General features: G+C 42.6%; 1 protein-coding gene across 5 annotated transcripts; it reads right to left on the minus strand.

Moving 5' to 3' along the window:
- Window positions 1-1,476: 1,476 nt before the first annotated feature.
- On the minus strand, window positions 1,477-10,463 carry LOC112265335 (leukocyte surface antigen CD53-like). Of its 5 annotated transcripts, none has more exons than XR_002955756.2 (8): window positions 10,336-10,462; window positions 8,416-8,499; window positions 5,511-5,699; window positions 4,898-4,972; window positions 4,547-4,660; window positions 4,177-4,316; window positions 2,241-2,324; window positions 1,477-1,904 (listed from the first exon to the last, which is right to left on the minus strand). XR_002955756.2 is itself a non-coding variant. In XM_024442516.2 (8 exons), exons 2-8 carry the CDS (start codon window positions 8,476-8,478, stop codon window positions 1,836-1,838), a joined length of 687 nt encoding a protein of 228 aa, XP_024298284.1. In that variant the 5' UTR covers window positions 8,479-8,499; window positions 10,336-10,462; the 3' UTR covers window positions 1,477-1,835. The 5 variants fall into 5 exon arrangements, 4 of the variants coding, with proteins under 4 accessions (XP_024298284.1, XP_024298287.1, XP_024298286.1 ...); XM_024442516.2 differs by having other exon boundaries at window positions 4,224-4,316; XM_024442519.2 differs by lacking the exon at window positions 10,336-10,462 and adding an exon at window positions 9,224-9,268 and having other exon boundaries at window positions 4,224-4,316.
- Window positions 10,464-27,013: the final 16,550 nt, after the last annotated feature.

Consider the following 27,013-nt stretch of genomic DNA (forward strand, 5'->3'; position numbering starts at 1 on the left):
CAAGGGGTCTGAATACTTTCTGAATATAGTGAATTTCTGTATCGTGTATTTCCACAATGGGTTTGGAATAATATTGTGAAAATTATGATACTGCTCTTTTAGTGTAAGAACTGTTTGAAAATAATGCCTGATATTTCCGCATGTTGGTGGGATGGAGTTTTATGCCTGCCTGTTGACCGGTCTCTTAATTAATTACATTAGTTAATAAACCAATAAGAAAGAGTTCCAAACCTCTCTGCCAATAACAGGTAGTTAATTTTTTTTCTCAAATTCTTGATTGAGATATTGCTATGTGCTAAGAAGCTTGTTTTTTATGAAAAAAATATGGTTGGTTGTGATATTTTACACAGAAATGATTTGATATTGAGATAAAAACATCTGCATTGGACCTTTAATGCATAGGCTACCTTCAAGTTTATTTGCAAATGTACCTGCAAGATGTTGCGTATGGTTCTCTTACCTCAAGTTAAATATATCCCACCCCAGGATTGAGAAAAAAATGTAAAGTGTTGGTCCCATGTTAATGTGATGAAATAAAAAATCCCTGAAACGTTCCATGCGCACAAAAGCTTATTTTGCTAAAATGTGCACACATTTGTTTACATTCATGTTAGTGAGTATTTGTCCTTTGCCAAGATAATCCATCCACCTAACAGGTGTGGCATATCAAGAAGCTGATAAAACAGCACAGTCATTACACAGGTACACCTTGTGCTCGGGACAATAAAAGGCCACTCTGAAATGTGCAGTTTTGTCACACAACACAATGCCACAGATGTTTCAAGTTTTGAGGGAGCATGTAACTGTCATGCTGACTGCAGGAATGTCCACCAGACTTGTTGCCTGATAATTGAATGTTCATTTCTCTACCATAAGCTGCATCCACAGAAGAGTATTTCTGTATGTAATAAGGCCCTTTTGAGTGGAAAAAAATAATTCTGATTGGCTGGGCCTGGCTCCCCAGTGGGTGGGCCTATATGCTCTCCAAGGCCCACCCATGGCTGCACCCCTGCCCGTCATGTGAAATCCATAGATTAGAGACTAATGAATTTCTTTCAATTGACTTATTTCCTAATATAAACTGTAACTCAGTAAAAACTTAATTGTTACATTTATATTTTTGTTCTGTATATTAAGGTGGTGTGAAAAACTTTACCATCCTTTATTTCCTTGTTACAAACACAAACAACCCAGCCTCAAAAAATGTGGTTGCGTTTTCACTCAGAGAGGACTTTTAACAAAGGCTCCTTTTATCCGACTTCATCGCCCTCGTTGTTATATTGTGAAACCACCAGCTACATCAGATAAGCTAAAAATAGTGGTTATATGAACACTCACAAAGCAGGTTGAAAGTTAGTGACAGGAAACCATGTGATGTTGAGAAGCAGCTGTCACAAATAACATAAGTAACTACACAGTCAGTCACTGCGTAGTTACAAAGATCGAAAAGTAATTTCAGTCAGGTTCATTGTGGGGTTAAAATTAAATAACAGCTCAATGTTTATTGAATTATTTGGGTTGTTTACAAAATGTGTCAGTAAAGTCACAGTATCAATAGTATTATATAGCATTCAAAAGTGCAGGTAGGTAGCCTAGCTGTTAAGAAGACAAAAAGGACAATGGTTCGAACCCACAAACTGACTAGGTGAAAACTCTGTCGATGTGCTCTTGAGCAAATTGCTCCTGTAAGTCACTCTGGATAAGAGTGTCTGCTAAATGACTAAAATGTAAAACGTGCCTGCCTTTTAGCATGTAATGAAATGAAACATCATAGAGAGCATGAACCGAGAGGGGATTATTTTACAAAAAACAAACATAAAAATAAACACTTTTTATCATTTGTAGCTGAGTCCAGACTGGCTTATGTGGCAGAACAGAGTCACGGAAAAACACATGCCCAGGACCTACCAACATAGAAAAAAATGGATGTGTTAGCCTACATGGTGTTCTGGTGGAGTTTTCATTTACATCTAATACATGTTTAAAAACTCATGCAACAGCCTCCCAAATGGCCATATATAGTGCATGGGCTTATCTGGTCAAAATGAGTGCACACTGCATTATATAGGGAATCGGGTACCATTTGGGACACAATACATATATCTTAGAAGCTATACATGATGATTGATACATATAGTTGACAGTTTATCGTGGTCAGGAATAAGACATGTTTGTCATGTGAATGTGGATAAACCCATCACTGACCCCCTGTATTAACAAGTATGGGAAGATGACCATACCTCAATAATGCAGAGCACAATCACAGCAACGCCAGTGGCTAGGAAGTTCCCCTCAAACCAGGCCTTCAATTTATTGTAACAACCCTGAGATGAAGAAGAGAAAACATTGCTGAGTGACAGCTATATTTTTTTTACGTACAGTACCAGTCAAAAGTTTGGACACACCTACTCATTACAGGGTTTTTCTTTATTTTTACTATTTTCTACATTGTAGAATAATAGTGAAGACATCAGAACTATTAAATAACACATATGGAATCATGTAGCCACCCTTTGCCTTGAGGACAGCTTTGCACACGCTTGGCATTCCCTCAACTAGCTTCATGAGTTAGTCACCTGGTATGCTTTTCCAACAGGAGTTCCCACATATGCTAAGCATTTGTTGGGTGCTTTTCCTTCACTCTGCGGTCCAATTCATCCCAAACCACCTCAATTGAGTTGAGGTCGGGTGATTGTGGAGGCAAGGTCATCTGATGCAGCACTCCATCACTCCTTCTGACAGCTGATGCTTAAAGTTAGAGAGGGAGATATAAGACTCCACCTTCAGAGATTTTTGCAATTCGTTCCAGTCATTGGCAGCAGAGAACTGGAAGGAAAGACGGCCAAAGGAAGTGTTGGCTTTGGGGATGACCAGTGAGATATACCTGCTGGAGCGCGTGCTACGGGTGGGTGTTGCTATGGTGACCAGTGAGCTGAGATAAGGTGGGGCTTTACCTAGCAAAGTCTTATAGATGACCTGGAGCCAGTGGGATTTGCGACGGATATGTAGTGAGGGCCAGCCAATGAGAGCATAGAGGTCGCAGTGGTGGGTAGTATATGGGGCTTTGGTGATAAAATGAATGACACTGTGATAGACTCATCCAATTTTCTGAGTAGAGAGTTGGGGGCTATTTTGTAAATGACATTGCCGAAGTCAAGGATCTGTTGGATAGTCCGTTTTACGAGGGTATGTTTGGCAGCATGAGTGAAGGAGGCTTTGTTGCGAAATAGGAAGCCGATTCTAGATTTCATTTTGGATTGGAGATGCTTAATGTGAGTCTGGAAGGAGAGTTTACAGTCTAACCAGACACCTAGGTATTTGTAGTCGTCCACATATTCTAGGTCAGAACCGTCCAGAGTAGTGATGCTAGTCGGGCGGGAGCGTGTGGGCAGCAATCAGTTGAAGAGCATGCATTTAGTTTTACTAGCATTTAAAAGCAGGAACGGAAGGAGTGTTGTATGGCATTGAAGCTTGTTTGGAGGTTTGTTAGCACAGTGTCCAAAGAAGGGCCAGATGTATACAGAATGGTGTTGTCTGTGTAGAGGTGGATCAGAGAATCACCAGCAGCAAGAGCAACATCATTGAAATATACAGAGAAAATAGTCAGCCCGAGAATTGAGCTCTGTGACACCCCCATAGAGACTGCCAGAGGTCCGGACAACAGGCCCTCCGATTTGACACACTGAACTCTATCTGAGAAGTAGTTGGTGAACCAGGCGAGGCAGTCATTTGAGAAGCTAAGGCTATTGAGTATGCCGATAAGAATGCAGTAATTGACAGAGTCGAAAGCCTTGGCCAGGTCAATGAAGACGGCTGCACAGTACTGTCTTTTATCGATGGCGGTTATGATATCGTTTAGGACCTTGAGCATGACTGAGGTGCACCCGTGACCAGCTCGGAAACCATATTGCATAGTGGAGAAGGTACGGTGGGATTCGAAATGGTCGTTAATTAACTTGGCTTTCAAAGATTTTAGATAGGCAGGGTAGGATGGATATAGGTCTATAACAGTTTAGGTCTAAGGTGTCTCCCCCTTTGAAGAGGGGAAGACCATTATGTGGTACCATTCCATTTCAATTCCAGTAAACTCAGAAAGTAAACCAAATTCTAATTCCAATTCAAAATGTTCACCATTGAAAAGCATTGAAGGGAATTGTAAATGGAATTTCAGTGTACTTCCTGAATTGACCCCAAGCCTGGCAGCATATCTCTTTCCAGTATACCGGCTGATTGATGTCACATTGGGTCTTGGAGCAGCAGGACGCAGGCACTTTATCCTTCCAGTCACTTGAGTTATGGACCCCACAGCAATGGAACTACATGTATGTAATAGAATTAAACATGACAAAGCAGTGTTATCAACACATGAAACAACATCACATTTCCACTCACTTTTGTTCACATGCCTGGGAGGGCTAAAGAGGGAGTATACATGTTTCATTGTAAAGTCTCAGTGTCTCCGTATAAGACCTGGTCATATAGTACATAGGGTACCATTTGGGACGCACACTAAATGTTTCTTATATATTTCACAGCACATGCTCACCATGGTCTGAATGATGTCCCAGTCGCCCTTGCTCATTGTTGAATTCCCACCTTTAGCTGATTCCCTGGACTTCTCCAGACTGTCTGTGAGATCCCTCTGTAGGAAGCTGTCAATCTAAGCACACACATTAATTACTTGGCAGTATAAACATCTCATAAAACACTACCTGATTATCTCCTGTCATCTTTGAGCTTTCCTCACAACAATGGCCATCTATCAATCCCTGACGTTCCTCATGTAAATTAGTAATGTATTAAAGTTCTCTTCTTCACTTCAATTTCTGTCACCCCTCTCAAACCTCCTCCCAACATCCCAGTGCCCACATCCCAGTGCCCTTCTGCTATATCTTACCTTGCTCTCATATAAAAGCAGTAGAAAGGCTGCAGTCAGCTCCACCAACATCAGAATGAACAGTAGGATGAAAAACTGAAAATCAGGAAAGTACAAGTGTTTGTAAGTTATTTTAATTTAAGCAAAGACAGTGAATGATCCCAAAAACAGGTTGAATCAATGTTATTTCCACTTCATTTCAACCCAAAAATTCAATGTGATGACATTGAATCAATGTGGAAAACTGATTGGATTTGAAAAAATTAATCAACATCAGGGAATTTTGTCTTTTTTTTCACCCAACTTTGAACTTAAATCCAACGACAGGGTGACATTGTTGGATGATTTCATGTTGAATTCATGTTAGACAACTCAACCAAATGTAAATCAAAATGTCATTTTTCAGTTGTACATTTTTCATTCCCCATGTTTGGGGCCGTTATTATTGTGAGCACCCTGTGGTGCGTTGGTGCAATTAAAGAGCACAGCATAGCACTCTCTGTCTCCTGCGTTTGACTCCACACCCACGACACCCGGAGCATTACACAAAACTAGATGTTGAACTGATGTCTGCCCAGTGGGATGAGACCAATGTCTCTAAAAAATATGAAATTATGTAAAATGTGAGACCTACAGTGACAAGGAGGCAGCGGTTCTCTTTCAGGGCCCCCAGGAACCCCAGGAAGGACACACAGGTCATGATGATGCCGGTGATGAAGAGCATGTTGGCAATGTTCAGGGAGGACAGGGATGGGATGAGAGATGACACCTTCGAGTTCATCATCATGAACACTCCAAAACCAAACCCTGCAGTTCCACAGATCTGACAAGAACCAAACACAACATCATGTGTTCAACATACAGTACCAGTCAAAAGTTTGGACAAACCTACTCATTCAAGGGTTTTCCTTTACTTTATGATTTTCTACATTTTAGAATAGTAGTGAAGACATCCAAACTATGAAATAACACATATGGAATCATGTAGTAACAAAAAACTGTTAAACAAATCCAAATATATTTTATATTTGAGATTCCTCAAAGTAGCCACCCTTTGCCTTGATGTCAGCTTTGCACACTCTTGGCATTCTCTCAACCAGCTTCATGAGGTAGTCACCTGGAATGCATTTCAATTAACAGGTGTATCTTCTTTTCTTCTCAATGCGTTTGAGCCAATCAGTTGTGTTGTGACAAGGTAGGGGTGGTGTACAGAAGTCAGGCCTATTTGGTAAAAGACCAAGTCCATATTATGGCAAGAACAGCTCAAATAAGCAAAGAGAAACAACAGTCCATCATTGCTTAAGACATGAAGGTCAGTCAATATGGAACATTTCAAGAACTTTGAAAGTTTCTTCAAGTGCAGTCACAAAAACCATCAAGCGCTATGATGAAACTGAATCTCATGAGGATCACCACAGGAAAGGAAGACCCAGAGTTACCTCTGATGCAGAGGATAAGTTCATTAAGAGTTACCAGCCTTAGAAATTGCAGCCCAAATAAATGCTTCACAAGAGGTCAAGTAACAGACACATCTCAAGATCAGCTGTTCAGAGGAGACTGCGTGAATCAGGCCTTCATGGTCGAAATGCTGAAAAGAAACCACTATTAAAGGACATCAATAAGAAGAGACTTGCATGGGCCAAGAAACACGAGCAATGAACATTAGACCGGTGGAAATCTGTCCTTTGGTTTGATGAGTCCAAATGTCTGATTTTTGGTTTCAACTGCCATGTCTTTGTGAGATGCAGAGTAGGTGAACGGATAATCTCTGGATGTGTGGTTCCCACTGTGCAGCATGGAGGAGGAGGTGTGATGGTGGTGTGGGTGTGCTATTTAGAATTCAAGGCACACTTAAACAGTATGGCTACCACAGCATTCTTCCAGCGATACACCATCCCATCTGATTTGCACTTAGTGGGAATATCATTTGTTTTTCAACAGGACAATGACCCAACAGACCTTCAGCTTGTGTAAAGGCTATTGACCAAGAAGGAGAGTGATGGAGCGCTGTATCAGATGACCTGGCCTCCACAATCACCCGACCTCAACCCTATTGAAATGGTTTCGGATGGGTTGGACCACAGAGTGAAGGAAAAGCAGCCAACAATGGCTCAGCATATGTGGGAACTCCTTCAAGACCGTTGCAAAAGCATTCCAGATGAAGCTGGTTGAGAAAATGTCAAGAGCTAATTGAAGTGCAAAGCTCAAGGCAAAGTTATTTTGATGAATTTATTCATACTATTTCATCCTTACACAAGATATAGTCCTGACACAAATCTAGGGTTGCTACCCAATTTATTTACCTAGGCAAGTCAGTTAAGAACAAATTCTTATTTTCAATGACGGCCTAGGAACAGTGGGTTAACTGCCTGTTCAGGGGCAGAATGACAGATTTGTACCTTGTCAGCTCGGGGGTTTGAACTTGCAACCTTCCGGTTACTAGTCCAACGCTCTAACCACTAGGCTATCCTGCCTCCCAAGCCGGCTGGTCGTTTGTTCTATCGTTTCGGGTGGCTAGAGACGCGACCCAGCCATCCAGTCATTTTGTTTTGTATCTATGGACGCAACCCAGTCGTTCAGTCTTTTTGTTCTGTATCTATGGACGCAACCCAGTCGTTCAGTCTTTTTGTTCTGTATCTATGGACACGACCCAGTCGTTCAGTCTTTTTGTTCTGTATCTATGGACGCGACCCAGTCGTTCAGTCTTTTTGTTCTGTATCTATGGACGCAACCCAGTCGTTTGTTGTAAATGTTCCATTGCCATACTGGCTGGCAACGTTCTTATCCCTTGCTTACTAGCTAGCCAACTACAGCTAACAATCACATCAAAAAGTGCATCCAGAATAACAGCAAAGAAACCGTATTTGCATTTGTTTAAGCTGTTTTCTAGTGACATTTATTTAAATACACAATAACAATGATCTAATGAGGCGCCATTTCACCTGGCATAGAAAATGTGCTCTCTAGTCAGGGCACTATTGTTCAAAGGAACTAGCCAACAACACAGCTAACACAATCACTTCAAACAGAAGCTGGAAAGACTGCAAGCTAGCTGCATTTCGTTTCGTTTGACCTTTTTTCAATTGACGTTTCTGTGTATATATCCATTAAATAAATACCGGCTGATTCATGATTTCAACTGGTTGAGAAACGCTGTCCGCCTGCCTGTCTCGTCACGACACGTTCATTACTATGGGACAGCTGGAGATCGAATTTGAATATTGAAGCAACGTTGCAAATGTCGGAGAGACAGACAGCAAGTTGTATGCAAATCTCCACTTTTGAAAACCAAATGTTAGTCTAAAAAAAGTGGAATAGAGTAAATAGGCATTTTAAAGTCATAGATTTAGCCGGTGGTAAAGTGTGGAATAGACACCTGCTGGAATGCGGTTTTAACCAATCAGCATTCAGGATTAGACCCACTTGTTGTACAAATTGTGATAAATGGACACTGAAATATTGAACATGTTTTTTTTTTTTTTTATCTCATTGAGGGAAGGAAGGGTAGAAGGTAACAGATGGATGTTTGGGATACGTACAAAGCACAAGAAGTTAACCACACACATGGTGTATTTCAAGCACTTGAGGCAATTTTGTGCCATTTCCCAGAAGTGCGTTCAGACCTGAAAAAACAAAACAAGAGACAGATAAACACACAGTGTGCCAACAGATCAATGAAAAGCGTGTCTTTAACACAGAAAACATCAGTGAAAACAGCAACATACAATACCACACAAATGCTCAGCAAAGATTGTTTAAAAACTGTGAGGACACCTCTGAGTCAGATTTGTATTTTGATCATCCAAAGAAATTAGAAGGAGCATGGTACCATTGTCTGAGACTGAGTAGTGAGACCATCAAGTGTCACACAGTATGAGGAAATGAGCCTGCTTTATCTGGTTTCCTGTGTATAATAATTCCTTTAAATTTACCCAGGGGACCAGGCTGGTTTTCATCATAGTTTTTACACTGTTGTTAATTAAGACCAAGACAGCTTGATATCGATTTAGTCTTTGAGGAAATATCTGTGTAAGTAAACCTACATCATAACAATATTTCATTCATCTGCGGGATGAATGTGGGTAGATTTGGACACCTTCTTCAGGTTAATATACTGAACAAAAAAATAAATGCAACATGGAACAATTTCAACGATTATACTGAGTTCCAGTCCACATGAGGAAATCAGTCAACTGAAATAAATTCATTTGGCCCTAATCTATGGATTTCACATGACTTGAAGGGGCACAGCCATGGGTGGTCATAGGCCCACCCACTAGAGAGCCAGGCCCAGCCAATCAGAATATGTTTTTCCCCACTAAAGGGCTTTATTACAGACAGAAATACTTCTCAGTTTCATCAGTTGCCTGGGTGGCTGGTCTCAGATGAACCCGCAGGTGAAGAAGCCGGATGTGGAGGTCCTGGGCTGGCGTGGATACACGTGGTTGGCGGTTGTGAGGCCGGTTGAAAGTACTGCCAAATTCTCTAAAATGACATTGGAGGTGGCTTATGGTAGAGAAATTAACATTCAATTCTCTGGCAACAGCTCTGGTGCACATTCATGTAGTCAGCATGCCAGTTGCACGCTCCCTCAAAACTTGAGACATATGTGGCAAGGTTTTGTGTGACAAAACAACACATTTTAGATTGGCCTTTTTTTGTGTTCCCCCAGCACAAGGTGCACCTGTGTGTAACGATCATGCTGTTTAATCAGCTTCTTGATATGCCATACCTGTCCGGTGGATGTATTATCTTGGCGAAGGAGAAATGCTCACTAACAGGGATGTAAACAAATTTGTGCACAAATCTTGAGAAAAATAAGCTTTTTGTGCGTGTGGAAAATTTCTGGGATCTTTTATTTAATCTAATGAAACATGGGACCAACACTACATGTTGCGTTGATATTTTTGTTCAGTAATGTATCCAACCCAATATCACCCTCATCCTCTGAAACCATGCTGTGTCTGTAATTGATAAACATATTGAAATGAAACTGTTTCAATGTCAAATTTAAAATGTACTTCATTTCCTCCTTGACATTCAAGCTAATTTCAATTACTGCCAAATGACCTCTAAGAGCCTAAGAAACCCCAAACTACCCTACCTTTCTTGTTATACCACATTTATAAAATGTCTTCAAATAGATGTTTTCAATCATACTGACAACATTACATTTTAGATTGTTCTCAGACAAGGTTTAATAATTTATAGTTACTCTCTCTTTATAAACCCATGACCAATGTTTCTTATCCCTTGGTTAGCTATGTCTATTAGATCAATAGACTCATGCAGTAAGTCACTCATAACAATCAAAAAACAATCAAATGTCCTCCCTGTTTTATAACCAACAAAATATAACTTTCAATTAAAGATGATGACATTGAGACGTCATTAAATTCCTGTGAGAATGGTATCGATTGAGCTTTAGTGAATTAAGAAAATGTCAACCTTGTGCTTACCTTGTCAGTTGAAATAGTGATACAAGCGTGTAACTCAAGCACAATACCCCCTACAATACATTGTTTAGAGGATGCACTGTTCCTTTCACTTTCCAGTACTGGTACTTTCCATTCTTATTAGACTCTGAAGGCAAGGGGGTTGTCAGTTAATTCTACTTCCTTATTCTGGGGCACACTGGGACAAATCTATACTGAGAACTTGTGCCGTGCATTTTAAACTAGCAAAATGAAACACACAAGGTCAAAAGCTGTGGTAACCATTTTCTACCAGTGGAGGGGAATTTGGCACCTATGTTTTCAACTATAAATAACCAATGATCAAAAAATATTTTCTGAAGTAAAAACTGACTCATTGTTGTTTCAGTCATGCCTACACTGTAAGACTGAAAATGTGCTATGAACATCCACATTTTGAGAGGTAATCAATGGTTTAATACACAGGTAGGAGCAGTCAAAAATGTAGATTATTATTGTTTACATACATTTTTTTCTGTAAGTTTGAAACAACCCCTATAACATACATATATATTAGTATCTCAGGTGAGATTCATCCAGAATGAAATCAAAACATGAAAATACAGAATGATACCTGAAAATGGCTAAGTCTCAATGGCAACTGTTCTTGTCAGATGCTTGGTCATTATGTTAATTACTCATAACATAACTTCTCTCAAAAAAGGTACCCGATTGCTTTGTGTTCTATTTACAGACAGTGAATGAGATCCTGTATTGCGTAATAAGCCAGTTGAAAGTCATGGGTTCTTCTTTTACTTGTAACCATATCCATTTCAACTGAAGTGTTAGAAGATGGGGACGGTGAACCACAGGCAAATCAACAGCAAACAATAACAGAAACATGTTTTGGATGCATAGTCAGGACATTTGAACTAAGACCACAGTCTTATAGACTAAGGAAGAGGAAACAGGCTAAGTAGAATGAAGAAGATGGTGAGAATCACATTGGCATCCGATTCCCTATATATAGTGCACTACTTTTGACTAGGGTCAATAGGGCTTTAGTCAAAAGTAGTGTACTATATTGGGAATAGGGTGCCGTTTGGGACACACACATTGATCCAAATAAGTAAAAGTGTAGAAAGTATACTGTACCTGCAGCAGAATAAACAGGGGGACGACACCTGCTCCAGTGCTGAGAAAGTTCCTCCCCAGTTCCTGAGCTTCATATGACAGCCCAGAAAGAGACAGAGGTTACGCTGCACCCAAAGATACGAGCCGGCCGAAGGAGAGAGCGGCGACGACCCATCGCCTGTGCGGTGGTTGACCAACCTTTATCTACGGGTCCGGAGTCGGAGGGGGTGCCGGAACCCAACCCCCTGGGGAACCACTGGAGGAGGATCCCAGCCTCCCCCTCCTCAATTTCGAGGGTCCAGTCGAGACACCTGCTGGGGGCCAACTGAGGGGACAATTCGGGACGTCCCAGTGGTAGGATACGAACTTGAAAGCCGTCACAATCCAAGTGATAGTGGTGGATGGACAGCTACTTCCATGGGTGAGTGACTGGCAATACCCTAATTTCCAAATCAAGAATAACTTTTTGTATCAGGTGTCACGCCAACAGGTGGAACTTCGAGAAGTATTGTTGCTGCCCAGACGGTACGTGGGAAGCGTTCTTCAGCTGGCCCACACCCACCTGTTGGGGGCACACCTGGGAATGGAGAAAACCCGGGAATGAATCGCAGCCCGGGATGAGGAGGGCCGTGGAAGACTACTGTCGCAGCTGCCCGGAGTGTCAACTCACTGCCCCAAAAGCACACATCCAAAACCCTCTGGTCCCCCTACCTATCATTGGGGTGCCCTTTGAACGCATCGCCATGGACATAGTGGGACCCCTGGTAAAAACAGCATGAGGACACGGTACATCCTGGTGATAGTAGATTTTGCCACCCGGTATCCCGAGGCCATTCCCCTACGGGCTGCGGTATCCAAAGGAATCGCCTGGGAGCTGTTCCCAGGCATGTTCCCAGGCATCCCGAACGAGATGCTGACAGACCAAGGTTCTGAGTTTATGTCCCGCCTAATGAAATAGTTGTGTGCTCTCCTGCAGATCAAGCAGATCCGGACCTTCGTTTTTCACACGCAGACGGATGGGCTCGTTGAGCACTTCAAGAAAACTCTCAAACAAATGCTGCAGAAGGTCATCGAGCAGGACGGGAAGAACTGGGATCAGTTACTACCCAACCTAATGTTCTCAATCCGAGAAGTACCCCAGTCCTCCACTGGGTTTTCCCCTTTCGACCTCCTCTACGGGAGGAGGCCACGCGGCCTACTGGACCTCGCCAAGGAGGTGTGGGAAGCCCAACAGACCACCTTAACTTGTTATGGCTGGGGGCAGTATTGAGTAGCTTGGATGAATAAGGTGCCCAGAGTAAACTGTCTGCTACTCAGGCCCAGTTGCTAATATATGCATATTATAAGTAGATTTGGGTTTAGATTTATTATTAGTAGATTTGGATAGAAGACAGTCTGAAGTTTCTAAAACATTGAATGATGTCTGTGAGTATAACAGAACTCACGTGGCAGGCAAAGACCTGAGACAAAATTCAACCAGGAAGTGGGAAATCTGAGGTTTGAGGTTAGTTTTTCAACTCATTCCCTAACAAATGCACAGTGTCTATGGGGTCAAACTGCACTTCCCAAGGCTTCCAGAAGATGTCAACAGTCTTTAGAACCTTGTTTGATGCATCTACTGTGAAGTGGGGGTGAATGAGAGGGGAATGAGTCAGAGGTCTGCCAGAGAGCCACGAGCTGGCCACGCGCATTCACGTGAGAGTTAGCTTGAGTTCCTTTGCATTTCTGAAGACAAAGGAATTCTCCGGTTGGAACATTATTGAAGATTTATGTTAACTTCTTGGATATAGGGGGCACTCTTTTAATTTATGGATAAAAAAACGTGCCCGTTTTAAGCGCAATATTTTGTCACAAAAAGATGCTCGACTATGCATATAATTGACAGCTTTGGAAAGAAAACACTCTGACGTTTCCAAAACTGCAAAGATATTATCTGTGAGTGCCACAGAACTCATGCTACAGGCGAAACCAAGATGAAACTTCAAACAGGAAATGAGCAGAATTTTTGAGGCTCTGTTTTCCATTGTCTCCTTATATGGCTGTGGATGCGCCAGGAATGAGCCTGCCCTTTCTGTCGTTTCTCCAAGGTGTCTGCAGCATTGTGACGTATTTGTAGGCATATCATTGGAAGATTGGCCATAAGAGACTACACCGCCCGGTGTCCTTTGTCTACATTGGTGCGTAATCTACAAGCTGCACGCAGTCATCCAGGGATTGAGAGGAGAGAGGAGGCTTCCACGAACGATATATCATGAAGAGATATGTGAAAAACACCTTGAGGATTGATTCTAAACAACGTTTACCATGTTTCAGTCGATATTATGGAGTTAATTTGGAAAAAAGTTCAGCGTTTTGATGACTGAATTTTCGTTTTTTTTTGGTAGCCAAACGTGACGCACCAAACGGAGCGATTTCTCCTAAACAAATAATCTTTCAGGAAAAACTGAGCATTTGCTATCTAACTGAGAGTCTCCTCATTGAAAACATCCAAAGTTCTTCAAAGGTAAATGATTTATTTGAATGCTTTTCTGGTTTTTGTGAAAATGTTGCCTGCTGATGCTAACGCTAAATGCTACGCTAGCTACGCTAGCTGTTACACAAATGCTTGTTTTGCTATGGTTGAGAAGCATATTTTGAAAATCTGAGATGACAGTGTTGTTAACAAAAGGCTAAGCTTGAGAGCTAGCATATTAATTTCATTTCATTTGCGATTTTCATGAATAGTTAACGTTGTGTTATGCTAATGAGCTGCGGGGATAATTACACTCCTGGATACAGGTTTTTTTTCGTAGCTAAACGTGATGAACAAAACAGAGCGATTTGTCCTAAACAAATAATCTTTTTGGAAAAACTGAACATTTGCTATCTAACTGAGAGTCTCCTCATTGAAAACATCTGAAGTTCTTCAAAGGTAAATGATTTTATTTGAATGCTTTTCTTGTTTTTGTGAAAATGTTGCCTGCTGATGCTAACGCTAAATGCTACGCTAGCTACGCTAGCTGTTACACAAATGCTTGTTTTGCTATGGTTGAGAAGCATATTTTGAAAATCTGAGATGACAGTGTTGTTAACAAAAGGCTAAGCTTGAGAGCTAGCATATTAATTTCATTTCATTTGCGATTTTCATGAATAGTTAACGTTGCGTTATGGTAATGAGCTTGAGGCTGTATTCACGATCCCAGATCCGGGATGGCTAGAATCAAGAGGTTAAAAACATCCTAAAGATTGATTCTATACATCGTTTGACATGTTTTTACGGACTGTAACGTAACTATTTGACTTTTTGTCTGCTCCTAGTGACCGCGTGTCATGATTTTGGATTACTGGGTTAAATGAGCGAACAAAAAGGAGGTATTTGGATATAAATTATGGACATTATCGAACAAAACAAACATTTATTGTGGACTGGGATTCATGGGAGTGCATTCTGATGAAGATCATCAAAGGTAAGTGAATATTTATAATGCTATTTCTGACTTCTGTTGACTACACAACATGGCGGATATCTGTTTGGGTTGTTTTGGTCTCTGAGTGCCGTACTCAGAGTATTGCATGGTGTGCTTTTTTGGTAAAGCTTTTTTGAAATCTGACACAGCGGTTGCATTAAGCAGCGTGGTAGAGCATGTGGAGATGATGAGGGAGCAGATGACAGCCATATGGCCAGTTGTGAGGGAACATATGGAGAAGGCCCAACGCGCCCAAGCCCAGGTCTACAATCGGGGAGCCCAGCCCCGAGAATTGTAGGTGGGAGACAGGGTGTTGGTCTTAATCCCCACGGACTAAAGTAAGTTCCTGGCAACAATTACCGCGTACGACAACCAGGGAGACGGAAACCCCAACAGATATACCATGTGAACCTGTTGAAGAAGTGGCACAAGAGGACAGCCTTGTCCGTGTTATGGTCGGGACCCAGGACGCCTACTGTACCAGTGGTGGTCCCGAGCAATAAGGACCTCGACCCGGCCCAGAAGCAAGAGCTCAGGGAGCTCGTTGATCGGAACACGGTGGTGTTCTCCGAGAAGGGGAAACGGTACGAAAGAGGCCATATCGGATTCCGAAGGCCTGAAGGTAGGCAGTGAAACAAGATGTGGAGGCTATGCTGAGGATAGGGGTCATTGATGAGTCCATGGTGCAGCCCCATCGTGTTGGTTCCCCATACCGGACGGTAGCCTCTGCTTCTGTAATGATTTCCGAGGTGTGAACGACATAAGCTTATTCGACACCAACCCCATGCCGAGGGTGGACGAACTCATCGACCGATTGGGAAAGGCCCGGGTACATCAGCACTCTTGACCTGACCAAAGGATATTGGCAGGTACCGTTGGCAGCCTCCTCCTGGGAGTAGACAGTGTTCTTGACACCAGGCGGTTTGTATCAGTACCAGGTGCTCCCGTTCGGTCTCCACGGAGCCCGCCCACATTCCAGCGACTGATGAACAGAGTGCTTCGACCCCACCAGCAGTACGCAGCAGCCTATCTGGATAATATCATCATCCACAGCCAAGGTTGGGAAGAGCACCTGACGGGCCTCCAGGCAGTGCTGGATGTGCTCAGACAAGCCGTATTGACCGCAAACCCCAAGAAATGCAAATTAGGGTTCGAGGAGGTGGAGTACCTGAGGTATTTGATCGGACGGGGGAACGTCAAGCCCCAGGAGAGGAAGGTTCACGCTGTACGTGACTGGCCCGTTCCACGCACCAAGACACAGGTCAATGCCTTCCTGGGACTGGCAGGATACTATAGCCGGTTTATCCCCAACTTTGCAGCTATAGCTTCCCCCCTCACCGATCTAACCTGGGCCCGCCTCCCGAAAACTGTGAATTGGACAGACGAGACAGGAGTGCCGTTCAGCCGTCTGAAGGTAGCGCTGTGCTCCCATCCGATTCTTGTAACACCCGATTTCCAGATGCCGATGGTGGTCCAGACGGATGCATGTGATATGGGACTATGGGCCGTTCTGTCCCAGATACACAATGGGTAGGAGCACCCCATCATGTACATCAGCCGAAAGCTGATACCTAGAGGAAAAAAGTACTCTATTGTTGAGAAAGAGTGTCTAGCGATGAAGTGGGCGCTAGACACTCTCAAGTATTACCTGTTAGGTACCCACTTCACCCTGGTCACAGACCATGCTCCCCTGGTCTGGATGGCCAGGGGAAAGGACATAAACGATTGGGTCACCAGGTGGTTCTTGTCCCTTCAATGCTTGTCTTTTTCTGTTGAGCATAGGTCAGGGGCGATGCATGGAAACGCGGATGCCCTTTCGAGAAGGGAGACATGCGTAGCACTGAAGACAGTCCCCTCTCTGACAGAGCTAAGGGGGGAGGGGTGGCCTACAGCAGGTCAGCCACCAGGAGGAGACTTGTCGAGGCCTGGTGACAGGCTGAGTATACATCATGAGGCGATGGCTCCATCTGCTGGACGTGCCAGATCTCAACGGGCTCTCCGGCCAGAACTAATTGGGGCTGTTTGGGAGTTTGTGAGTAATCAAGGGCTGATTGCTTACCAGTTGTGCAAGTCCCATAAAGTTGCCAGAAGGGCAGCAAACAGGGGAGAGAGTGTGGGAAGAAAGGACTCCCGTATAGTTGGGGACGGTTGCAGAGGTAACAGGAGTGAGTTCAGTTTTTGATCCCCACAGGATACAGCAAGACCCGGAGCCAAGAAGACGGTATCCCGGAGAGGGTCTCATGGGGGAGACCTATTCTTTTCTTTTTGAACTATAATTTTTATAAACCCCTTTGAAACTGAGCTAAACCTACTCTGTCTGTGTCTGAACTGTGTAAACGTTTTGACCCAACTCCCTGGTCTGACACACTATGCATAGTCACTTTACCCATACCTACATGAACAGTGCCTTCGGAAAGAATTCAGACACCTTGACTTTTTCTACATTTTGTGATGTTACAGCCTTATTCTAAAATGTATTAAATAAATAAAAAATCCCCAGTAATCTACACACAATACTTCATAATGACAAAGTGAAAACAGGTTTTTAGATTTTTTTGCTGATTTATTAAAAACTAAAAACAGAAATACCTTATTTACTTAAGTATTCAAACCCTTTGCTATGAGACTCAAAATGCATTTGATATTATAGATTTATGTCACCAATCATTTCACATTTTAGAGATGATAAAGACTTCATAATAATGTCTAATCCAGCTTTACAGTAGGAAAGCAGCTGCTTCAAGTTACCATGACTACTCCTTAGGTATAATGGTTGAAGTGTTGACAAGACAGCACTGTTCCGTATGGCAACCCAGCATGGTGCCTGACCCAAGCATATTTTTCATTTCATACACAATTTAAACTGAATCCAATTTATTGCATGATTTACCATTACAGAGCCATGACTGACAGTATGCCACTAATTGTCAGAGCCTGTTGCAGTTTACTTTTTAAGTCTAGATTTACTTTACATAATCAGATCTTTTGTATTTCACTGAAACTTAAATGGTTCTGGTGATTTTAAGTGATATAACTTTCAAACATCTCATCAACAATCTATAATGAAAAATATAAATTGTCCTCATTATTATTTATTGTACAGTCGTGGCCAAAAGTTTTGAGAATGACAAAAATATTAATTTCCACAAAGTTTGCTGCTTCAGTGTCTTTAGATATTTTTGTCAGATGTTACTATGGAATACTGAAGTATAATTACAAACATTTCATAAGTGTCAAAGGCATTTATTGACAATTACATGAAGAGAGTCAATATTTGCAGTGTTAACCCTTCTTTTTCAAGACCTCTGCAATCCACCCTGGCATGCTGTCAATTAACTTCTGGGCCACATCCTGACTGATGGCAGCCCATTCTTGAATAATCAATGCTTTGAGTTTGTCAGAATTTGTTGGTTTTTGTTTGTCCACCTGCCTCTTGAGGATTGACCACAAGTTCTCAATGGGATTAAGGTCTGGGGAGTTTCCTGGCCATGGACCCAAAATATCGATGTTTTGTTCCCCGAGCCACTCAGTTATCACTTTTGCCTTATGGCAAGGTGCTCCATTATGCTGGAAAAGACATTGTTCATCACCAAACTGTTCCTGGATGGCTGAGAGAAGTTGCTCTTGGAGGATGTGTCGGTACCATTCTTTATTCATGGCTGTGCTCTTAGGCAAAATTGTGAGTGAGCCCACTCCCTTGGCTGAGTATCAACCCCACACATGAATGGTCTCAGGATGCTTTACTGTTGGCATGACACAGGACTGATGGTAGCGCTCACATTGTCTTCTCCGGACAAGCTTTTTTCCGGATGCCCCAAACAATCGGAAAGGGGATTCATCAGAGAAAATGACTTTACCCCAGTCCTCAGCAGTCCAATCCCTGTACCTTTTGCAGAATATCAGTCTGACCCTGATGTTATTCCTAGAGAGAAGTGGCTTCTTTGGTGCCCTTCTTGACACCAGGCCATCCTCCAAAAGTCTTTGCCTCACTGTGCGTGCAGATGCACTCGCACCTGCCTGCTGCCATTCCTGAGCAAGCTCTGTACTGGTGGTGCCCCAATCCCACAACTGAATCAACTTTAGGAGACAGTCCTGGCGCTTGCTGGACTTTCTTGGGCGCCCAGAAGCCTTCTTCACAGCAATTGAACCGCTCTTCTTGAAGTTCTTGATGATCTGAGAAATGGTTGATTTAGGTGCAATCTTACTGGCAGCAATATCCTTGCCTGTAAAGCCCTTTTTGTGCAAAGCAATGATGATGGCGCATGTTTCCTTGCAGGTAACCATAGTTGACAGAGGAAGAACAATGATTCCAAGCACCACCCTACTTTTGAAGCTTCCAGTCTGTTATTTGAACTCAATCAGCATGACGGAGTGATCTCCAGCCTTGTCCTCATCAACACTCACACCTGTGTTCATGAGAGAATCACTGACATGATGTCAGCTGGTCCTTGTGACAAGGCTGAGATGCATTGGAAAAGTTTATGGGGGATTCAGTTCATTTGCATGGCAAAGAGGGACTTTGCAATTAATTGCAATTCATCTGATCACTCTTCATAACATTCTGGAGTAAATGCAAATTGCCATCATACAAACTGAGGCAGCAGCCTTTGTGAAAATTAATATTTTTGTCATTCTCAAAACTTTTGGCCACGACTGTACTACTGTTGTTTCAGCTGTGTCTGAAACAAAACAAAAATCTAATAAAAATAATAATATAAATTATAATATCTCAGTAAAATCTACTGTAAAAACTAAAAATCACTGAAGAGGACTCGGTACCGTACAAACAAATCGATACAAATTAGTCCACAACGTTCCCTCAGTTAAAACAGCAGATATAATACCTGGGTACCACTATACTTTTGGGTGTTGACTGTTGACAGGTAAGGGCTGGAGGTGACATAAGACAGAAAGAAGAGAGAAAGAAGAATCAAAGGGAACTCTGCAGGACAATATTTGTTGTCAGACACCTAAGTGAAATATATAATTCATAGTATAGTCGCCCCTCTATACACAGAATCACAATGTTTGAAGTTACAAGTAAATGCCAGAGCAATGAATAGAGGGCAAAGCCAATCATATGCAAGGACCTTTTCATACATTCACAGAGTGGGTGGAGTGCCTTTCACCTGATCCTCTACTATTAACATTTTAGTTTTTTAGCATACACTCTAATACAGAGGAATTAGGGTTAAGCGCCTTGCTAAAGGGTACATCAAAAGATATTTCACTGGGATTTGAACCAGTGAGCTTTCCGTTACTGGCCCAAAGCTCTTAACCACTAAGCTATCTGCCGCTCAAACATAAACACCAGTCATCTTCACCTCCTGGCCTTGGCTAAACAGGTAATTACTTTGTTTACAGTATTGAGTAATTACCAATGTAAAACAGTCCAATGTTTATCTATCAGGCTTGGGGACAATTCCATTTAAATTCCAGTCAATTCAGGAAGTACACTAGCGTTCCAATTTCAAACCTCTTCAATAGCTAGGTTTCCATCCAGTTGCGACAGATTTTCATGAAAATATTCTAAAATCCGCATAAAGAAAATATGCGCATTTTCCCTCCAGTTGTATTTTCCACCAAACTTACTTGTCGCAGATAAAAATCAGTGTGTGATGACTAGTGCACAACAAAAAAAAATTGCTTAAATTTTCATGTTCTGAATAAAAATCGAATGTTCACTGTGTTTCCCCTTTTCAACTCTATGGATAGTTTTGTTACAAAAACTGTCGCATTAAATAGCAAATGTGCCTACTCTGGCACATCGGCTCTAGCCAACAGCTCGGAGACAGTGCGGGAAGGCTAGTCTACATGATGAGATTATAGAAAAGAGCGAGAATGTTTTAAATGTATTTGTCAAAACAGAAGTCAAGCATTGGGATCACCATGTCACCAGAATAAGACCCTTGACATTTATTGGAAAGGAGCATCAAGCTCATACCATGCACTTTCACCACCTTGTGAACTTCATCATCTGTAGCCTAATTTAACCGGCATGGTTTCCCAATTCGCAGTGGGAGGACCAAATCAAATCTCATTGGTCACATACGTATGGTTAGATGTTAATGTGAGTGTAGCGAAATGCTTGTGCTTCTAGTTCCGACAGTGCAGTAATATATACCAAGTAATCTAGCAAATTCACAACAACTACCTTATACACACAATGTAAGGGGATGGAATAAGAATATGTACATATCAATATATGGATGAGATATGGCCATGCGGCATAGGCAAGGTGGTTTAAACTACAGTATATACATATGAGATGAGTAATATAGGATAAGTAAACATTATTAAAGTGGCTTTATTTAAAGTGACTAGTGATACCTTTATTAAATCCATTTATTAAAGTGGCCAGTGATTTGGGTCTGTATGTTGGCAGCAGCCTCTCTATGTTAGTGATGTCTGTTTAACAGTCTGATGGCTTTGAGATAGAAGCTGTTTTTCAGTCTCTCGGTCCCAGCTTTGATGCAGCTGTACTTACCTCGCCTTCTGGATGATAGCCGGGTGAACAGGCAGTGGCTCGGGTGGTTCTTGTCCTTGATGATCTTTTTGACTTCCTATGACATCGGGGGCTGTAGGTGTCCTGGAGGGCAGGTAGTTTGCCCCCGGTGATGCGTTGTGCAGACCACACTACCTTCTGGAGAGCCTTGTGGTTGAGGGCGGTGCAGTTGCCGTACCAGGTGGTGATACAGCCCAACAGGATGCTCTCGATTGCACATCTTTAACATTTTGTGAGAGTTTTCGGTAACAAGCCAAATTTCTTCAGTCTGTTGCGCCTTCTTCACCACGCTGTCTGTGTGGGTGGACCATTTCAGTTTATCCGTGATGTGTACGCTGATGAACTTAAAACTTTCCACCTTCTCCACTGCTGTCCCATTGATGTGGATGGGGGGGTGCTCCCTCTGCTGTTTCCTGAAGTTCACGATCATCTCCTTTGTTTTGTTGACGTTGAGAGGTTATTTTCCTGACACCACACTCTGAGGGCCCTCACCTCCTCCCTGTAGGCTGTCTCATTGTTGTTGGTAATCAAGCCCACCACTGTAGTGTCGTCTGCAAACTTGATGATTATGTTGGAGGTGTGCATGGCCAGCCACGCAGTCATGGGTGAACAGGGAGAACAGGGGAGGGCTGAGAAAGCACCCTTGTGGGGCCCCAGTGTTAAGGATCAGCGGGGTGGAGATATTATTTCCTACCTTCACCACCTGGGGGCGGCCTGTCAGAAAGTCCAGGAACCAGTTGCACAGGGCGGGGTTGAGACGCAGGGTCTCAAGCTTAATGATGAGTTTGGAGGGTACTTTGGTGTTGAATGCTGAGCTGTAGTCAATGAACAGCATTCTTACGTAGGTATTCCTCTTGTCCAGATGGGATAGGGCAGTGTGCAGCGTGGTGACGATTGCATGCTACGGGGAGATGGTCATATAGTTCAGTTACCTAAGCTTTCTTGGGAACAGGACCAATGGTGGTCATCTTGAATGTGGGGACAGCAGACTGGGATAGGGATTGATTGAATATATCCATAAACACACCAGCCAACTGGTCTGCGCATGCTCTGAGGATGCGGCTAGGGATGCCATCTGGGCCGGCAGTCTTGAGAGGGTTAACAAGTTTAAATGTTTTACTCACATCGGCCACGGAGAAGGAGAGCCCACAGTCTTTGGTAACGGGCCATGTCGGTGGCACTGTATTATCCTCAAAGCACGCAAAGAAGTTGCTTAATTTGTCTGGGAGCAAGACGTCGATGTCCGCGACGGGTCTGGTTTTCTTTTTGTAATCCGTGATTGTCTGTAGACCGTGCCGCATACGTCTCGTATTTGAGCCATTGAATTGTGACTCTACGTTGTCTCTATATTACCACTTTGCTTGTTTGATAGCCTTGCGGAGGGAATAACTACACAGTTTGAATTCAGTCATGTTTCCAGTCGCTTTGCCATGATTAAATGCGGTGGTTCGCGCTTTCAGTTTTGCATGAATGCTGCCATCGATCCATGGTTTCTGGTTAGGGAAGGTCTTAATAGTCACAGAGGGTACAACATCTCCTATGCACTTCCTAATAAACTCACTCACCGAGTCAGCGTATATGTCGATGTTATTGTCTGAGGCTACCTGGAACATATCCCAGTCCACGTGATCGAAGAAATCTTGAAGCATAGAATCCGATTGGTCAACCAGCATTGGATAGAGATAAGCCCAGGCACTTCCTGTTTTAGTTTCCGCCTATAGGAGAGGAGCAACAAGATGAAGTCATGGTCAGATTTGCCGAAGGGAGGGTGGGGGAGGGCCTTGTATGCATCGTGGAAATTAGAGAAGCAGTGATCCAGTGTTTTGCTCGAGCAGGTACATCAATCAATGTGCTGGTAGAATTTAGGTAGCCGTGTTCTCAAATTAGCTTTGTTAAAATCCCCAGATACAACAAATGCAGCCACGGGATATATGGTTTCCAGTTTACATAGAGTCCTGTGAAATTCTTTCAGGGCCGTCTTTCAGGGCCACTAGGAGCGCCGCTACTAGGTGAGCATTTTCTTGTTTGCGTATGGCCTTATACAGCTGGTTCAGTGCGGTCTTCGTGCCAGCATCGGTTTGTGGTGGTAAATAGACGGCTACGAATAATATATCTTGTTAGATAGTGTGGTCTACAGCTTATCATAAGGTACTCTACCTCAGGCAAGCAATATCTCGAGACTTCTTTAATATTAGACATCGCACACCAGCTGTTATTGACAAATTGACACACACCCCCACCCCTCGTCATACCAGACATAGCTTCTCTGTCCTGCCGATGCATGGAAAATCACGCCAGTTCTATATCATCTGTCATCGTTCAGCCACGACTTGGTGAAACATAAGATATTAGATTTTAATGCCCCGTTGGTAGGATAGTCTTGATTGTATATTATACATTTTGTTTTCCAATGATTGCATGTTGGTGCGCGCTAAAGAGCGTTTCAATCGGTTACGTCACTTGCTCTGAGACCTTGAAGTAGTAGTTCCCCTTGCTCTGCAAGGGCCGCGGCTTTTGTGGAGCGATGGGTAACGATGCTTCGTGGGTGACTTTTGTTGATGTGTGCAGAGGGTCCCTGGTTCGCGCCCGGGTATGGGCGAGGGGACAGTCTAAAGTTATACTGTTACATTGATGCTGTTGACCCGGATCACTGGTTGCTGCGGAAAAAAAGGAGGTCGTCAAAAGGGGGGTGAGTGTAACGGATGTGAAACAGCTAGCTTAGTTAGCGGTGGTGCGCGTTAAATAGCGTTTCAATCGGTTACGTCACATGCTCTGAGACCTTGAAGTAGTAGTTCCCCTTGCTCTGCAAGGGCCGCGGCTTTTGTGGAGCGATGGGTAACGATGCTTCGTGGGTGACTGTTGTTGATGTGTGCAGAGGGTCCCTGGTTTGCGCCCAGGTATGGGCGAGGGGACGGTCTAAAGTTATACTGTTACATTGGCCAATAGAATGGATGGTAGTGGAGGTTTACTCACTCGCCTACGAATTCTCAGAAGGCAGCCTGACCTCGGCCCCCCTTTTCTCCATCTTTTCTTCAAGCAAATGACGGGGATTGGGCTCATTCCCGAGAATGCAGTAAATCCTTCACGTTAGACGCGTTAAAGATAAAATCTTTGTCCAGTTCGAGGTGAGTAATCGCTGTTCTGATGTCCAGAAGTTATTTTTGGTCATAAGAGACCGTAGCAGCAACATTGTGTACAAAATTAGTTACAAACAATGTGAAAAAACAAAGACTGTAATTTGGCATATCTTGTTGCTTGCTAACTTCTCTGTTGACAGTTGACAAGAACACGTGGTAGCTAACTAGCTTGTTAATTGTTTACAAACAAATTAGTGAATGTGCTAGAAAACTAAACAGCCACCTAGCTAGCTAGTTGACTCTGTGGCCAGACAAAAATTACTTGTTTTGAAAGTTGGATCATCTTATCCTTTGAGGTTTTAAAAGTGTTCTTACACTATGATTTTGAACATTCAAAACAACTGTGAAACGTCCATTGTTGTCACCTTAGCTTGCTACATAACTTCTGAGTGTTAGGAAGCACCACCACCAAATCGGCCTACAACACTGCGCACACACCCGTCATTACTATGACAACTATTGTAGCCATGTCAGCAAATTACTGCTGTCTGAACACACACAAATCCAATTTGGTCATTTGTAACTTGCTGTTTGGACTGTCAGTATTCCAAAACAGATTTGAAAAACAAAACTGATTGAGCATTAAGCCCTGCAATGTGAACAAGGCTTAATTAAGAGAGGTAAAAATACAGGGCAAAATATGTTTCCAAATGGGCAAGATTAGAAATGTTTTAGATTAGAAACGTTTATTCAAAAGGATTTGACACAAAAGCACTACAGTGCACATTCTCTTCATGTACACAATCAAGAGAATATTTTAGTGGTAATTTTCAAAACTTCACATTTTCATTCCACTGAAATAATTATTTAAATAGTAAAGTTTGAGTGTGTCGCTTCAAGATATCTTATGATGACAATAAATTACTGTCATATCACACACCCCCAAACATAATTAACTAGAGACGTCAACATTTAATTAAGTAAACATTTTGTGTGAAAACAGCACATCGAGCCCCATCCATTCGGGCTTCATTATGAACAAACAGAAATACACCGCTGGAGGGTCTCACATACGACTTTTGACCTCCTAGAAACTGACATATCCTGGGTCGTATTCATTAGTGAAAACCATAGCAAAACTTTTTGCAATGTTAACAGTTTACCTAAACCGTTTTACTCAGTGGCATAGTGCAGTTCCTCAAGGTCCAAATTAGCAGTATTATAGCTAATCTCATGCTATTTTACACATTTCGCCATGAGGCCGAGATAAAATATGCTACGCCAGTGGTTTTACTACAGTTTGCACTAATGAATAGAATACAACCGCAGTGGAGGCTGCTGAGAGGAGGACGGCTCATAATATTGTCTGGAATGGAATGGCATCAAACACCTGGAAACCATGCATTTGATACCATTACACTCCAGCAATTACTACTAGCCCGCCCTCCCCAATTAAGGTGCCACCAACATCCTGCGAACCCAGGTAAGGCACCAGGAAATAAGTGGCTGGAGAGGATCGGTAATGTAGCTTTGTAAATTGGATTACAAACTAAGGCTACTTATTTAGGGGTTACAGTTCAGCCATACCCAACAGAACCACCATTCCTACACAACCACTTCAGGTAACTCAGTTCACATTTGAGGCTCAATGTGGATGGTCAATGTGTAGTTTTTCATTACAGGGTAAAAACATGTCAACATAGAAAACAACAAAATCTCTCACAGGTCAACAACACACAATTGATCAATCATAAAGGTCAAATAAAAGGTTGACATTTGTTGGTGTACTAGACAAACAGTGACTTCAAATCGGGTTAACACAAACACTTAATTCATTACAATAAATATATTCGCCACAGGTGAGATGATCTGTTTCAATGAAGTGCTTGAGATAGTTGTGTGCTTGACACGATGGCTGGTAAACAACGGTTAGTTAACTTAAAACCTACAAAGGAGGGTTGAGAGTCTCAGAGAAAACAGAGTGTGTAACATTGATCAAACAAAAGGGAGTAGCATCCAATGACCTGCACAGTACGATATATCGATGGTAGTTACAGCACAGCAATACAGAATTGTCAAGGGCTAGAGGCTAGAATTGTCAACTAGAGGTTGTGTGTGTACATAGTGATACATGGGCCTGTATTCAAAAAGTTACTGCATTGATCTAGGATCAGCTCCCCCCGTCCATATAATCTTATTCATTACCATCTAGAAGGCCACACCTACTCGGAGATGCTTTGTGGATATGGGCCCTGATCTTAAACTGGCCCTAGCTAGGCACTTAAGTTCAGAACAATTATATTTCTCATTACACAATTATTGTGGCAGCTCAATATAATACTTCTTGTGTGCGTTTCATGTCAGTGCAAACAATTCTGTGTCTCAACGGCAGAACATGACAGCAAGGCTATAGTGCAATACCAACTACAGAGCACTATTCTCACAGCCATCATGCACATCACACATAGGTGAGTGCAGTGTGCTGATGACAGTGTCAGCAATTCACAGGTCATGGTCTCCTTTCCTACGATAGCTAGCTTCAGCATGTGTTCAACACGGAG

This window comes from Oncorhynchus tshawytscha, linkage group LG12 (genome assembly GCF_018296145.1).
Source record: "Oncorhynchus tshawytscha isolate Ot180627B linkage group LG12, Otsh_v2.0, whole genome shotgun sequence".
Lineage (NCBI taxonomy): Eukaryota > Metazoa > Chordata > Actinopteri > Salmoniformes > Salmonidae > Oncorhynchus > Oncorhynchus tshawytscha.

What these genes read in the sequence shown, in the direction of transcription:
- LOC112265335 (XM_024442516.2), bottom strand. Translation starts at nt 8,478, where the DNA reads ATGGCACAAAATTGCCTCAAGTGCTTGAAATACACCATGTGTGTGGTT. An exon ending in TGGTTAACTTCTTGTGCTTT is followed by an intron (nt 5,700 to 8,415) that starts GTACGTATCCCA and finishes GGTTCTTGTCAG; the next exon opens with ATCTGTGGAACTGCAGGGTT. An exon ending in TGCTTTTATATGAGAGCAAG is followed by an intron (nt 4,661 to 4,897) that starts GTAAGATATAGC and finishes GTGTGTGCTTAG; the next exon opens with ATTGACAGCTTCCTACAGAG.